We start from the raw sequence: 16564 nt of genomic DNA, 5'->3' as shown, positions 1-16564 counted from the left end.
TTGTTAAAAACTATGGGTTCTGCTGGTATATAGTGTCACACTTCCATGTCCTAAAAAAAAAGAAAAGAAAAATTTAGATGATTGTAAGATGAATATGCAGCAGTATTTCACAGTTGAGCAAGATTTCTGTTCCTCTGATTACAGTGAAGAGCATTCATAATCAGTTTACTAAAATAAGCATGTTGGGTGGTTGTGCAGTCTTCCAATATGTGCACATGAAACCAGTTGCAGTAAAAAAAAAAAAAAAAAAAAATCACACATTATTGTGAATTTCTTTACTCCACTAAGTACAGACGTGCTTTCACCACCTAAAGTGCAAGGTCGTTTGCACATCTTTCACTGGCCAGTACGCTGATTCTCCTTACTCCTACCTTTACTGGTGTTTATGGACATGCTCCCCCTAATCATAAATACAGTTATACTAGGAAGAGTTGCTCACACTGATGATATAGATATTCCTCTTCCCCTAGAGAAATAAGCTAGGGCAGGAGTTTCCTCCACTTCCCCTGCCCTTCTCCCCACCCCAAGTAACTTAAGAGAAAAGTGGTGCTTTAGAGCAGCTGCAGCTCCCAGGTAGGCAGCAGGCTACATGCAGAGGAGGAAGGTCTATATTCAGTCCTTACTCACTCACACAGGGACAGAGCCAGGTACCACTGTTTGCTGCTATGTAAAGTTACAAGAGAAATCTGCACAAGCGGGATCCTCTGCCCGAGCAACTGTTTTGTTAATCTCTGATTCAATTACCCCAATATGTTTTTTTTCTCCTTTAATATCTTTCAGAGAAGATGGAATGTACTAGCTAGGTTGGTATAGCTCAGAGAGCTGGATGCCAGTTGGTGGTTTATACCTAACAGTACCATCACTGATTCACACAAGATTTGCCAATGTCTGACTTGCCTCTGAAAAAACACCACCAGGCACGCAAGTGCGCACAGCTCTGCTGGGCTTTGCGTATGCATTATAGTGCTGTCAGGGAAGGACATTGGCATCTGGCAGGAGTTGTCCAGTCTCATGCGCTCTCAGATCTACGTCAGTTTTGTAGAATAAAAAGTTATAAATGTCAGTAATCATGTTTATGTGCACATAACACTTTTTGAAGACAGGAACACCACCATCCTAACATAAAACCATTTTGTGTACTCAAAAAGAGTAGACTAGAGTGAGTATTTCCCTGCAACAAATCAGCAAAGAGGGAGCCAAACTCAAATTACACTTGGAGTCTAAAAGAAGAATCATGGAAGATTAAATATGGACAAGACTTGAGCAATAGSTGGCAATGACAGCAGCTAGTTTGACCTGTTAATTCAACTAGCAACTCCCACATTCTTTGTTAACAGTAATTCATCCATCCAAGCCCAGAGAACATCACAAATGAGTTTGAAAATCGTATTTCAAATTGGGATCCTCAGCTCTGAGTATACTATTTTGACTACTCTATCTTCAGCTGAGAATATGAATTCAGGCACCTTAAAACAGACTGCTTCTGGAAAGAAAACACATTCTCCTATGTTTTTTCCTCTATCTATAAAACAGAATAACATCCACATGATGAACAATGCGAGGTCACAGGAACTAGTTTGCTAAAATGTGTGGATTGCTACATATATAAAAAACCTGTAAAAGCTTCAGTCAGTCACAGCTACTTCACTCCTACATTTAAGTACTAGTACTCATTAAAAAAAAAAAAGACATATTGGTTTTTGGTTTCTAAAGGTGGATATAACGTGGACAATCCTTTGCACTGTTGAAGTCTTCTGGATTCCTAAGGCCTGTTACAAGCACCTACCTCTCTAGCTCTGCTGAGCACATCTCTTGAACACAGATATAATTTTATAGCACATTTCTCACCAACTGGAATACTAAAGACAGCACAAAACCGTATTAGGGCTCCAGGAAGTCACAGGAGATTTAACATGTTCTGCCATGTAGCAAAGGCCACACAAACAAAAATGCAACTTCACCAGTTATAGAAGCCCCAGTAGTGACAAGTTATTAAATATTTGTTGACCCTCAAGTTCTGCTTGATGAAGTACAGTTGCACAAACTTCTTGCTATGCAATTCCTACTGCTTAAAAAATGACCACATAGATACCACAGCTTCTAATCATCAGCATCTACTATAACCAGGAGGTTGGGGATCATGTTTTCGCATGACCCCTTATCACTTTATAAAAATGATCATACAGTTGGGACTGACAGAGGCAGAGGGATTGTGTTAGAGAGCACTTATTTTTTGTGGAGGACTTGCTTCCTCCTCCATAGGAGCAGGAAGGAGAAGCTCCTACCCAAGTTGCTTTTCAACATGCTTGTCAGACTGTTTCCAAGAACTAGTGAAGTTCTACCATCAGGAGAGATTGAATCAGTGCAGCTGACTGAATGTTCATCTTGAAGGTGCACAACACCAGTGCATCATATAGTGACCTGCAGAAGGCCAGGAAGAACCAAAAATCTTAAGCTTTGTTGGCCTGACAGTCAGCCATATGAACACTTTCGCAGATCTGCCTGTGGTTATAGGAGAAATACCTCTCTACAGTCCTCCTTTACTCCTTCCCACAGCACAGCCCCAGCTTTTCAGTAACAGTTCCACAGCAGAGAAATCAATTATATTAGGTGCTCACCACTGCAGCTTGCTTCCTCTTGAATATTACACTGTACTTTCCCTACTTTTATATTTCCTGCAAGTGCTGTAAGCATGAAAGGAAAATTAACACACTAGGCAAAGTTGCACAGGCTTCATACCATTTTGTCATCAGAGAGAATCCTGGAATTTCTTACCTGCAACAAATGACTGCTTTACAGGAGAGCGCCAAGTCCAGAAAGCACTGCCTGACTTCAAATGAAAGGGCATACTTCAGTGTGTGGCCATCAATAATCAGAGCGATATCGTTTTCCTTGCCCAGAGAGTCCCCCAAATTGTTACAATGCTGAGTCAGAGCAGCTCTTGTTGCCTGAAGGATAAACACACAAAGAGAAATCATGTTTCTTCCTATTATAGGAAAAGTACCTCCAAAGCATAGGAAGACATGTCTAGATTATTCAATGGAGCACAATATATATATGCACCCAAACTAGCACTGACATGAGCCAGTATTTTAACAGGACCTTGTGCAGAGAGATTAGTTTGGGTCACAAAGTGGCAAAAGCTGCATCAGCTTACCTTATACACATTTTGTTTCAGGGCAAACTTGGGCATCTCTGCTACACCCTTGAATGACGTTACACAACCCTCCCTGCTCCCCCCCATACCTGTGATACATCCTCTCAAGCTCTAGGGCAGGTATACCCTAATGCTTTTCAGGGCTTTTGACACCATTCAAAGCAATACTACTCGCTCAAACTCTCTTCCCTGCTTCAGAAATGCTATTTTCATTGACAGCTGCTGCTGGGAGAATCTCAGGTGTTTCACTGTCATCCCAGATATTTTGACCTTCCCACTGCAATGAAAGTCAAGCTTAAACAAAACAGCCAGTTCTGCTGCCATTCAGGTTAATTTAACAGTCAGCTCTAGCAGAATTATCATAAAAAAAAAATCAGTTTTTCATGATCTGACATGTATGCACACTTATTGAAAGAGAAGGTCTCAAYGATTCACTGCACATCAGATGGCAGAACATGGAAAGCAAAGACTTTACTCAAAATCACTCAGAACATGGCTTTTAGGTGACAAGCATTCACTCACTGCTGGATTATACCATTTTTCATTTTTTCCCCTTTGTTTGAAAAAACAAGAACAGTGACATACACAGGAATTAATAGCTTTATATCAAATCTTCAAACAATTTCCAGTCTAGTGCTCTCCCTACTCTGAGAGAACAAAACAGAAGAAATAAAAAAGAAAGTGCACTCTTGCTCATCTCCAGACTCCACAGCTTTACATGATGGTGCTAAACTGTTATACCTGCTTCTCCTTATTGACACTTAAATGTACTCAGTTTGTGATCCTTCAGTGTTGGTCTACAGGAAATAGATAGTTTTTTCTTTATATAAGATGAAAACCACCAGAACAAGATTAAAACTGTCAGAAATGAAAATATGATATGTATGCCTCATTGCAATCTATTCATTGTTTTATGGATCCAGATTTCTCCAGGGAGGATTGTAAAGCCATAAGCTGTTGTTGAGCACTGTATTTTCTATTTGCATCTCCAGTTTAACAGACAGATATTTAAAATAGCCAAACTATTCCCTCCAGACTACACATCTGCTTGTCCTGAGGAACAAAAACTACTTCAACCAAAGCCAACACTGATATGAAGTCTGGATTTTTCCCTCTACATTCAGCTCAGAATAGAGTCGATGTTTTTGCAAACGACTAAGCAAACCATCCAAGATGTGTAGAAATCTGCATACATAAAAGCCTCTGTGAAGATGGCAAAAGAGAAATATATAAAGTTCCATCTATTTCACATCAAATTCATCTGAGCCAAAAAGCTTTGGTTGCATACCTCACTACTAAAACACACACAGTGGGAAACAAGTTTACATTCCTAAAATATTTTCTTCAGGGATTTTTCCAGCATCTATCCACCATGGGAAGAGATGGGGGAAACACAGCACAAAACAAAACAGTTTCCCCCATACTACAGCTTCTTTACTTCATCTAAATTTTCACATGCTGCTTCTGTGCACTATAAAAGAACAGAAATTTCATTCAGTGTTTTTTCCATTAGTGATGGAGAACTATGCACATGATCCTTTTCTTCCTGTTGTAGAAAGCTGGATGGCTATTTTACAGGAAGGGTGCTAAGTACAAGACTGCCTGTATAGCATGCATAGAAGACACACGCCTGGCACCTACCAGGATTTTCTATGGAATCTGTTCATCTTAGAGTTCCCAACTAAAAGTCTGGATGGCATATATAGATGTCAAGTTGTCTGAAACATCTCACAGGAGCACTTCCTACATGGATTTCATTTTCCAACTGAGAAGCCCTCTTTCTTACAGTGTGTATGTAAATACCCCTGTTCCCGCACACTCTCCCAGGCTGTTAATCCTGGGGAAGAATAAAGTGTCACACTGCACTTCAGATGTGCAAAAACATCTTCCATCCCATGGATCTTTCCATATTGCCCCCGTGCTTGCAATGCAACATTACTCTTGAGTTTGGTGTAGGACCAACACAGTGACTTATTTCAAATCAAATATCAAACAGTTGGGGGGGGGGGGTATTTTCACAGACATTTTAGCTACTTAAAGCAGCCAGTGCTGTAACTCACAGAAAGATAGTCTATTTACCTATATATCTGATATTTTAGGGCTGGACAAATGCTTTTCAAGAAAGCCCATTAAGCAGACCAGACAGGTACCACTACCACGCTCAAAGAGAAGATGAAATAAAAGAACTGAAGTCTGTTTAACTGAACTCAGTATGTCAAACTAATTACTAGAGACTAAGAATTACTCTGCATCATCTAAAGAACCACCGCAGATAAATTACATTAGAAGACCCCTTTTAACTGAAAACTACACTTAAGTCTACACTAAACCAGATTATCTCAAACTTGCTAGAGGCTAAATGCCAATAAAGTTATGATTGATCAGAAGATACACAACATACTGGTGCTTCTAAACACTCAGACAGTCGCGGTAATATTAGTAGGCATCACTAATTCTACAGCAGTCCAAGGAAGAACCACAGCAAAATACCGTTTGATTTTCTTCTCACTTCCCCCCACTCCCCTTTTGATGGCAAAGTTTTACTGTGTTGTAATTGTGATATTCATGCAGGCTAAAAATACCCTGACTGCAGCCATCAGCAACCACAACAAATCCGAACTTCAGTTTCATCAGTGGGGATAATCCCAAACTACTTTGAACTTGGATCACTCCCACTAATGTTTTACTGAGAGAAGACAGCAGCAAAAGTGTCTAATTTCTGTTGATTTAAGTATTTTTAGAAAGATTTCTTTTACAGCATTACGTCAATGACCTTTAAATACCTGTTTTTATAAGATCATTGTAAAGAATTTTCCTCTATCTTTTTATTTCTAGCTCAAGAATGACCTTATTTCTAGAGGGAAAAATATACTACAGTTTAAAATTCTTCCTATTTATCAGTTAATTATTTTCATTCGTAATACTGAATGAACTTGATCTGACTTCTGTGAAGACAGACAGCTACCACAGTACACTCAGCAGCAAGACACCATAGATGCTATTTATTTTTACTTGCCTTGAGTAGTGTTTCTCATACAAAAACAGCTAAATAAGTAAAAGAATCTGAAATGCATCACAAAATTCTTATTACCACTATAAACCAACTCCAGCTCTCAAACCAGCTGCTTCATAAAATCACAAACTATGACTAGGTCAGAGTCTTACACAAATAAAGCTAGTTAGATATGATACAAAAATAGCCATACTCAAGTCAAACCAGTGGCTCATTATCATGTCTGTCACCACATGCAAACACCCAGGAATGAGTATAAGAATACAGCAAGCGTACACCAGCACTCCCCTAAAATAGCCCCGCAGCCCCCAGCAGGTTGCGGCTCAGGGACTTGCTCTGCCGCATGCAGCATCCTTTATGGAAGAATCCTTGCTCCAGAGCTCCCATGAAGAACTGCGGGAGGAGGATCACCACACTGGCAATGGGAGAGAGGTCAGTCCTCCTAGAGGGGAAAGCAGGAGGCAGAAGAGCATGTAGGCAAGGGGGGGAAAAAAAAAAAAACAAGAAACATTGGAGATGAGAGGAATTCTGGGTGGAGAAGCAGCTCGGAACATGACAGCAGTCAAGGCAGCGTTACTGAAGAGAGGAGGAGGAAGAAAGGAGGATCAGGCAGCCAGGCTGACAACTATGCAGCAGCACTTACTGGGCCCATCAGACCAGTGGGAGAAAAATTGAGCCACTTTGACACAAGGGAAAAAGAGGTGAAGCAGCTTTGTAATTTACTTCCTTTAGCCCCACTGGTATGGTATTCCAAACAAACTCACTTTAACTCAAACTAAGAAACTAGTCTCAAACTGGAAACAAATTTACAGATTAAGCCAATGAGTTTGACAAAAGCCTGCATAACTCTTACTGTGCAGAGTATTGCCCGCACAGGACAGCCATTTAAGACACAGATCCTGTTCTACACCTTTCTTACAATAATGAACGTGTGTCTGTCCCTCCTTCTTCGTTAAACTATGAGGGATTAGCTTTATGGCCTCATGGTGTGTTATATTTATACCCTACCTGCAAACTTACTGCAGAGTAGGTTACTGTACTTTAACTTTAGCAGAATTGGTCCAGGAAAAACAAGAGTACACCTTGGGGGAAGAATAGTTGTTTCACCCACTCCAAAAACAGCACTAGGTAGTGACAAAAATTTACAGAAATCCCAAGGATATGAGGGTGCACTTTAATTAAACATAATATCATCAAGAACAGGAAATAGTTTTAGCCCAAGAACCCTTGTTCTTGGGATGCTACAGTACGGGTCATTTCTCTTCCTTTACTGCCTCTTCAGTCTTGCTCTAACCTTTTGCTTGCTGTGCAATGCAGAATTACCCCTTCCACCTCCTAGATCCACCCACAGGATTAAAAACTTCTCACTACTTGAAACAGGAGGAGACAGTCCCTGCCTTATTCCCTGTCCAGCTCTGGGCTGGGGTGGCACTTCTCCTGGCTTCTGCTCCTCATTGCCCTGTTGCTTCTTCACCTGACCCAAAGGAAGGCAAAGAGCCAGGCCCCAACCCTTCCCTCCCAGAGAGATGGGGGGACTGCAGGGCCGCAAAGGAAAGTTATTCTCTATCCACCAGCAAAACAAAGAGCTGAAGGAGTCACGCAGTAATGGAAAGATTCCCAAAAGGTGATGTTTCTCATCAGATGAGATCACTAGCCACAGCAATAACCATGGAGAGACCATACCTAACCATACTAGACCATACTCTTGCCTAACTCATGTCCTTGGTCACTGAACTTACTCATCCTTTCCTATGCAACAGGCCACAGAATCAGTAGCATATTTAATATAACAGAAAAGGCTACAAATCAAGGCTCATTTAAACAGCATTCTGAAAAGCTCTGAATATACTCTTCAATATCCATAGCTGAGCAAACAATAAAGAGACACTAATTCTCTTTTCTCTTTCTTCCAACTACTTGCAACAAGTGCTATGAGAAGTACAAAACAAAACCAAACTTTGCTGCTCCTGTAGACCAGCACAATTCAAGCGAAAGTTAAACTATCCCCAAGCCTTACTGGGTATATATTAAAGATTTCCTCAGTGAGCAGAAGGACAAACATTTGGAAACAGTGGTGAAAAACATTCTGCCATGAGCAACTCATTACTGATAACTAGAACAGAAATCTCTGCTTTGATACCCCACTTTTGTTCTGTGTTTGATATCAAGGGATAAGTTTCTCATTTGAGTCACATGAAACAAGAATAAATCAATACTTTACTCGAACAAACATGATGGAGGAGAAATAAGTAGTAGTCTCAAGAAAATGTCTGGATAAACTCAGACCTGTTGAATATCACTGCTACATTTACTGAATGTCCATCAAGAGTAAGTGGAAAGTTTGTCAGGAGTTTTTGGAGAGGCAGATTACTACAAGCACTTCAACTATCCATAATAAACTTGTTTATCCTCCCTTAAGGTTTCCTTTAGAACTCACTGCATCCAGCTGCTCTTGGAAAAGCTAGAGGTGCTGTCAGACAGCCCTCATTGTATGGCTTACCAGATAAATTTTTCCCCAACACTACAAATACAGATACACAATTCTACATTAAGGTCAGAAGGTGCATCAGCTGAAAAGTCCATCTGTTTTGAATGGCCTGCTGAATCAGGGCTACTAACAAACACTAATTTTTCCATTAGCCTAGAGAGGACATGAGCACATGCTTAAGCAGTCTGCTGAATCAGAGCAACATTATCAGTTTAACTAGAGTTTCATGCAGGCTTAAGAATCTACCCACACAAGACTCAAGTAAATCAGAGCTTTGGAACACCACAGAGCTCAAAAGAGACTAAGAAGGAAGTGGAATGAGGTTTTTGTGTATTCTTTATTCTACTTCTGTACATTTAACACTACTGGGAGGTGATTTTGATTCTTAAGACTGTACTAACAATTCTGACTCAGACAAGTGCATTTAAAAGGTTAATGTCAATATAGTCTTTACACTTGAGTTAAATTCAAGACACATTGTGGTATACTCCACAAATCTACCCCGCATGGTTTTCCTGTCTGTTTTCCTATTCCCATTCTAACCAGTCACAATCACAAATACAAACCCTAAGTAGAACATTTACTTGTGTTACTGTCTTAAAAACAAACTTCCAGCTTTTCTTGTTCTGTGCTTACACAGTTTCATCCAGACTGAGCAACATTATTAGCACACTGTTATAAGTCTCCATGAAAGAGTATAATTTGTTGACACGCAGAAAATGAGACATCCTGAAGCAGTTTGCAGTCTTTTGTCTAGATCACATTCTGAGGATCTAGAAGAAATCTTGTAAGGGCCTGTTTGTATATTCTCGCTTTCTAAAGCCTCAGAAAAAACACCCTGCCATGCCTAAATTTGTCCCTAAAGAACAAAGCTGATAAGAATAAAATTCTAGGATTGCCCAGGCTACTACTGTGGAATTTAATGCAGAGTGAATACTAAACAGTTTCACATAATACGTATCAGAATGAATTTGCAAGTCAGTGCAAGTTGGACGGAGTTCCACTGATTTCATTTAAAACCAAATTGGCTCATCATGCTGTAATAAAAACATAAGAAACTGGACTGGTCCTCAAAAGGAGAAATAGGCTGTATAACAAGAGGTTAAGGTTTCTACCAGCAGCACACTGTATAGCCCATTCCCTCCCATTAGAGCTTGGGAAGTTTGACAGGTACAGCAAGAAATACTAGTGGGTGAGGTGGTTTGGTATCCAATACAGAAAGACAGTATCTGATACTTGCAAAGAAAAAAAGAAATCGGTAGGACATGGAAAAGCTTTGGGTGCAGAAAACAATGGTTGTTATCCCAAAAGTGTTCCCCAAATTTGTTTTGCAAATGAAGCTGATATCCAGAGTCAAACTGGACAACTACTATAACATGATCAGCTCCATATCACATCTTCCACTTTCCTCCCTTCTGCCTCTGCCTTTCCCTGGAAAAGCTTGCAAGGTCACTCAAGATGATGGCAGGAGAAAGAAATGAAGCCTCATGTGTGCAGTAACTACATTCATGTTTCATTCTAAACATAGAGTGATATGTGGCCCGCAAGGCAAAAGGTCTTGGGAAGAAAACTAAACAGCAAGTAGCACAAGGTAGGCAGACAAAAAATGCCTCTTTAGCTGAAGCAGAGGAAGTATTCCCCCCTGGATCTGTGAACCACACACTCATTAAGGATAGATGAGCCTTACATTCTGGCCATCCCTGACCTAAACATTTTGTGCACCCTTCTTGCATGTTCTTTCTTCCATATCAGAGGAGTTCAGCAATCCTCACAGAACAGCTACTACAGTAAGAAATGTTAAACTAGCTCTTACTGCTAGTTTAAGTGTAAGCTATCAACTGATTACACTACTTATTTACATGCTATATTTAGCATAAATCTAGAAAGCACTGCTAGCTACAGCAGTTCAAAGATTTTTCCGAGTCGATTTTTTCCATCGCCATATGATTCATTTCCAAACCCCTGGAAGCCTGTATGATGACATAAATCACACAATCTACTAACTCATTGCTTTGAAATACATCAGAATGCCACCTCAACATATTTTACCAATACAGGAATTTACTTATGAGTTTTGCCATTTCCTTCCTACATGTTGATAGCGTGAACAGCCACATATGACAAATCTTTCAGTTTACTGGAAAAAAATTTAAGCCTCCCCCACTCTTCTTTTAAATAAAAAAATCTTCCATGGAGGACTGAAGAACAGCAAGGCCTTCACTGTACAACCACATTCAAGACAACACTTGCCAACACGACTTCACGTTAAGTTTTCCACTGTACCATAACTATGGCCCAGAAGCTTCACCATATGTTTAGCGCAGAGTCCTTCACTTGAAATCATCTAGTTGCTGTACCTGAGGGATCTATAAGGACATCTGGCAGAAGGGAGTTTACAGGAAAATAGGAATAATAAGCATAAAGGCAAGACAAACTAATGGTTAAACCAAAGCTGGCGAAACACAATACAAGTATTTAGAGCAACACCTGTTGGGCAGAGGAGTCATTGGAAGCACCTTCCACAGTAAATAGCACATGTCCAAATGCTGACCTTGAAATATCTCTTCAAACCAAAGAAGAAACACAACTTTATTTCAAAAACAGATACGTACCTTCTGCCTGTATTCAGAGTTTTCAAATCGAATATGAACTAGGACAGCAAACAACTTCAAAAGTTTCTGAAAGCAGACAAGCAACTTCCAAAGACCTAGCTGTAAACAAGAGTGCAAAGTACATTGCTGCAAAGGGAAGCAAAGCAGCTCTCTCCTGCACACAGGGAGGTCAGCTGCAAGGCTTGCTGGTCAGGTTCCTCTGCCCCCTCTTTTGTGACTTACCACAACTGATCTTTCTTTGAAAAGCTGATTCCTTCAGTGCTTCTGTGTACTTTTAAAGCTAAAAACGTGGATGCCCATACACATTCAAATATAGTAGTGTTTGCTGGGTACACTGTGTCATCTGCTTACATAAAATGGATCTAAAAGCCACAGTTTATGGATAACTAAATGGAAATCCCAACAAATATCAATAGAATTGGAAATAGCTAAGTACTAGTATGTGGATGTGCATAACGTAATACAATCAGTGTACAATAACAAACCTCCATGATCTATTCATGAAAATTTTCAGACAAGCATCTTAACATTTTCTCACCAGTAAGGATGTTCCTAGAAGCATCCACAAAACTACGATGGCCTTCCACAAGCCTTAAATCTCTTTGTCACAACACCAAAAATTAAACTTGACAGCAGTATGGACATTGATAGTTTATGACCATGAGATTACATAGTGCAACTGAGGAAGCTGTATTTGTGTTGAACAGAGTAGGCTATATTCCTGCTCCATACATTCCAGCTGGCCTTTTGCCTTTTTTGCAACAGCGTACCACTGTTGAATCACATTCAGCTTATGAACCACTAGGCTCCCTTTCTGCTAACTGCTTTCTATCCTGTGTTCGGGTGGTTAGGCATTCCTGCACAACATTAGGATCTTGTGTCTATCCTTTTTAATCACATCCAGTCTCATTTAGGCCATTCTCTGAAAGATCATTTGGATTTCTAATCCAAACACCCAACAAGCATGAGGAGCCTCACAGCTCGGTGGGATCTGCAAACTCATTTGGCTGCTGCTGAAATTGTTCAGTAGTGTTTAACCCAGGATTGTCCCTGCTTGACTAAAGAACTTTCCGTTTGCAGTCAACCACTTCCCAACCAGTTTTGACCATACCCCACTGTATTACATCCTGCACAAGTAACCAACAGATTACAAATCACCACATTAAGATGAGAATTCAAGACAAAACGCTTACACACATCAACTCACTTCAGGTTTCTGTAGGGAGACTTTACTATATACAAGAACTTCTTAGTCACTAACTACATGTAATTACCTCTAAAATACAATGCATCTGTTCTGTACCAAACATTTTGGAAGACCCTGAAGCTTGCTCATCACAAAAAGCCTCGAAGGAGGTCCTGTTGAAAGGGGGGGGGAGAAGTTGGTTGGGTTTTTTTAAGCTAGACAATTGATGATATGTGGCCCCAGATCTCTTCTAGCCTCTCTTGATAAATGAAAAAATACCTACTTTAAAAAGTCTATCCTTTCCTTAGCTTTAGGGGAACTGGAACAAAAAACGACACTCTCCAGTTCCAAAGCTAAAGGAGTATTTTTTAAAGCTGCAGGCTCCAACTGGGTATAACTGACTGTTTTACGACAGTAAATTATGGATAACTAAATGGAAACTCCAACAAACAGCAGTAGAAGTGGAAATAGTTAAGTACCAGTATGTGGGTGTGCATAGAGTAATACAACATAGTTGTATTACAACAAGCATCTCGCAGTTTAGGAACCCTTGGGAACTTTATCTGTGAAGGACACAATATACTTCAAACTCAGTCCATATACACCAAACCAGTCAGGATATGGATCATGGGAAAAAGCAAGATCCCCTCAGTCTACCTTCAGCTTACTTTCTTCTGTAGCTGGAAGTAGAGTCAGACTCAGAGCACAGAAGCAGACTGCAACTCTTGCTCAGCAGCACTGTGGTGCTCAACTGCGTCACATGCTGATTTAACAAAGAGATACATAAGATCTATATGTGAGCACTCTAACAATACTTTACACTGATAACAGCCAACTATGACCACAACTGATGCTTGATCTTATGATATCAGTCCCAATAAATTACTCTCTTCACCACTTTGAAGCAATCTCCCAAAGATTAAGAGGTATAACAGTGTCCCACACTCCCTAATACAAACGTAATTTTGATCTCACTTCAGCCTGAGCTAGTTATCAGACATTAGAGTCCAGTTTTCTCTGGCAGAAGTGCCAAGGCAATTTAAAGTTCTCAGAGCCTGATGAGAACAGGAGCATTTATGTATAATGGTTGGTGAACAGCCTATCCCAAACCATTTCAAGTACCATGAAAAAACACAACAATTGTGGTTTCAAAATCAGTTCCAACAAGATTCCTGACAAAATCCCAGGAAGCTTCAATTTAAGCTCTCCTGAGCGGTATGAGTTATCCCAAACCATTTCTTCAGGTACCATATTAAAAAAATGAAACAAAAGCCCACAAACGCCCCCACACAGCTATGGTTTCAAAATCAGTTCCCACAAGAATCCTCACATAATCACAAGAAGCTTCAGTTTAAACTCCTGAGGAGTATGAGTGGATAGTTTTTCCAGTAGAGGTTATTAGGATCATCATCTGACTTTCCACAAGAGCTTGTAAAAATTGATCGAGCAACATCTGCATTTCCCTTATGAAAAGATTTAACAAGTTCAGATACCACAATTACACACAATCAACCCCAGCAATATAAATCATATGCTCATCTAAACCCAATTAGGAGAGTAAGCTCACCATTGTGTTTACTTATGAAGGACTACAACATATAAATTAATATTATGCAAATATTGTTATGGCTATATAGCAACTTCATTGCTAAAAACATGAGGCAAGACAGCATTCATAAAACATGTCAATCAGAAATGACTTTGTTACTGCTGCTACACTGCCTGATGAACAGAACCTCCAACTATGCCAAGTAAAACACCATATGAAGGATCCAGAGATATTAGATGGCCTCAACTCAGATTATTTTCATGGCTTTGAATCTGACTTCAACTTCAGATTCCTTCCCAGGAAGCCAAGTAATCTGAATCATCAAAATATAGCAAAGACTCCTTAATCTGCATAACAAGTCTCAGGTTAACACATGCAGACCCAAATCTTGCCTTTAGAAATTAGATAAACAGATCATATCACTATTCTAATGTCTCCAGTGGCAGCTGAAAGTCCAGACGAGTTGGACCATCAAGAGCCATAACAAGAGCTGTAGGTAATTATTCAAGGATGTATTCAGTTCTGTAAAACTGATTATGCTGAAGTCAGGGAAGTTGATAAATAGGAGAGAAAATATACCCTGAAGGCACCTCTGTCCTATCATCAGTACATTTAGCTCCAAGCATGCTCCATCTGGTTTAGAATGAAAAATGAAAGTCTTTTACAAGCTTTTTTTGATCACAAAAAATGATCTCAAAATGTGTCAGTCAGATGTACCATCTCAAATACACATCCAGCGTGAAACACTTGCAAATAATCTGGAAGTCAAGTAGTCCAAGATCAGTGTAAAGAACAGCACTGGATAGCTGAACACATCAAACTATTAAGTGCTGGAGTCGAGCTCGATGCATATTGCCAAGTGGCTGAATGCTAACTCTAAGACTCCCAGTGAAGTAACATGGTGTCTTTATTATCCTAAATCCCCTCCATGGGCTGGGCAGGGAAAGAGAAATGGGAGGGAAAAAAAGGCTTTTACCCCTTATTTGAGGAAAAACAAATTTGTTTAAAATTTCACTAATCAATCATCTTCCTGTCTGGCAGTATTAAGCATCATGGTAGTATTAAGCATCAGTGGTTCTCCTACCATTCAACCTTTTGCTATAAAAGCTCAGATATGCTGCTAAAATACTTTTTCCTCAGATTAAAGAGAGTTTCATTGATTGCTGGAGTGGAAGCTTCAAGATTATCAGTCTTCACTGTGAACCCTCAGTAAAAATGCTTAAATCTATTTCTTCAGATCAAGAAAAGTGACAGAAATCTCAGCATTTTCCGCCCAGAGAATTGACATTCAACTGTTCATTCAGTGCCACATGACTGCCAAAGACATCAGCTTGAAAGCCATAAGCCTTTTGCAACTCTACTCTGAGTTCTCAAAGGGCAAGGCTTGCAGCATAAGAAACAACTGTAGAAACAATTGCAGTTTAAGTGACAATTCACCATCTTTAAATGTTTTTCAAATGCTATGAAAGACAATACCACATTTATTCAGCTTGACTTTATGTTTGAATATTTCTAGCTTTACCAAGAAACACATGTGCATCCTGGGAAGACTGGGGATTTCAAGTAAGTGTAGCTAAAATCCTGTTCTCTTTAAACCAAGAGCAGAATTAGGTTTACTATAAGATTTTCATTTATTGCAGGAATGCTCCACATTGGATAATCTGTCCACTGCTTTCAATACTCATTAGAAGTTTCACCACAGAACAGTTTATGGTACACATAAGATGGTTTATGGTTCACACCACAGAATGGGTAAGAAAGAAGTGCTTGTTCTGGAGACTAACACATCTGTGTAATTATTAAAAGCAACAGTACTCTGCCAAGAGGAGGCAGTCTGTTAGTTTTGCTAACAAGCTAGAATGTCTCAGTGTCTTTGTATTTTGATACTTTAGCTTTATTAAAAACATTAAACAGAAGAGGCTTTTTGTTTTAATTCCTTCTGCTTTTATAAAACAAGTCGCAATTGCTTTTTCCTCTTCCATTTTAGCACTCCAGCTTTCCTAGAGCAAGAGTAAGCTCTTGTTTAGCACTCTAAAGTAATCATGTTTCTGCTAAGTAATTTCCCAAAGATAAAAGCCAACCTTTCTGCTCTTTGAGTAAACTTTCAGATCAAGGATCTTTCAGGACCTCCTGCTTTAGATCATGAAGATATGGGTTCCCRTGTCACAGTATCTTAACCACATGCTTCTATATTTAAGTTGTTTAGCACACTCAGATGCTCAAACACTGTTAAGGAGAACCCAGCCAAAAAAAAAGACACTAGTATATGGACACACAAGGCAGCTCACCCTAGAATTTATTCCCAGGAAAAAGTAGTATTATTTCCTCATTATATGCATGCAGGGTACCTTAAAGACTCTGATCTCAGCTAGAGACCCTGACTACTCACTATAAAACAAAATAGTCACTCTTATTCAACACAAATACAACAACTTTTCTGAAAAGACAGAACCAGCAGCCAACAAATAGCCAAGAGCATATTGAAGAAATTTATCATTGCTAACAAATAAGCAGTCTTTGTTTATTAATGTATAAAAGACTGAACACTAGCCACTGAAG

The 16564-nt window shown here is 39.6% G+C and overlaps 1 protein-coding gene across 5 annotated transcripts in view; it reads right to left on the bottom strand.

Annotated features, from left to right (window-relative positions):
- The window catches only part of ATP8A2 (ATPase phospholipid transporting 8A2), a 314203-nt gene that overhangs the window by 211066 nt on the left and 86573 nt on the right, over positions 1-16564 (bottom strand). For all 5 annotated transcript variants that reach the window (XR_003253520.1, XM_026065895.1, XM_026065896.1 and 2 more), the window contains one exon: positions 2776-2948. Coding sequence is in view for 4 of the 5 variants with exons in the window: in XM_026065895.1 (XP_025921680.1) it covers positions 2776-2948 (173 nt within the window). In the remaining variant the exon portion in view is untranslated. The remainder of the gene's footprint in view (positions 1-2775; positions 2949-16564) is intronic.

Source organism: Apteryx rowi, unplaced genomic scaffold (genome assembly GCF_003343035.1).
Source record: "Apteryx rowi isolate R43461 unplaced genomic scaffold, aptRow1 scaffold_233, whole genome shotgun sequence".
Taxonomy (NCBI): Eukaryota; Metazoa; Chordata; class Aves; order Apterygiformes; family Apterygidae; genus Apteryx; species Apteryx rowi.
Note: the sequence above shows the minus strand (reverse complement) of the source record. Positions and strands in the feature narration are given on the sequence as shown.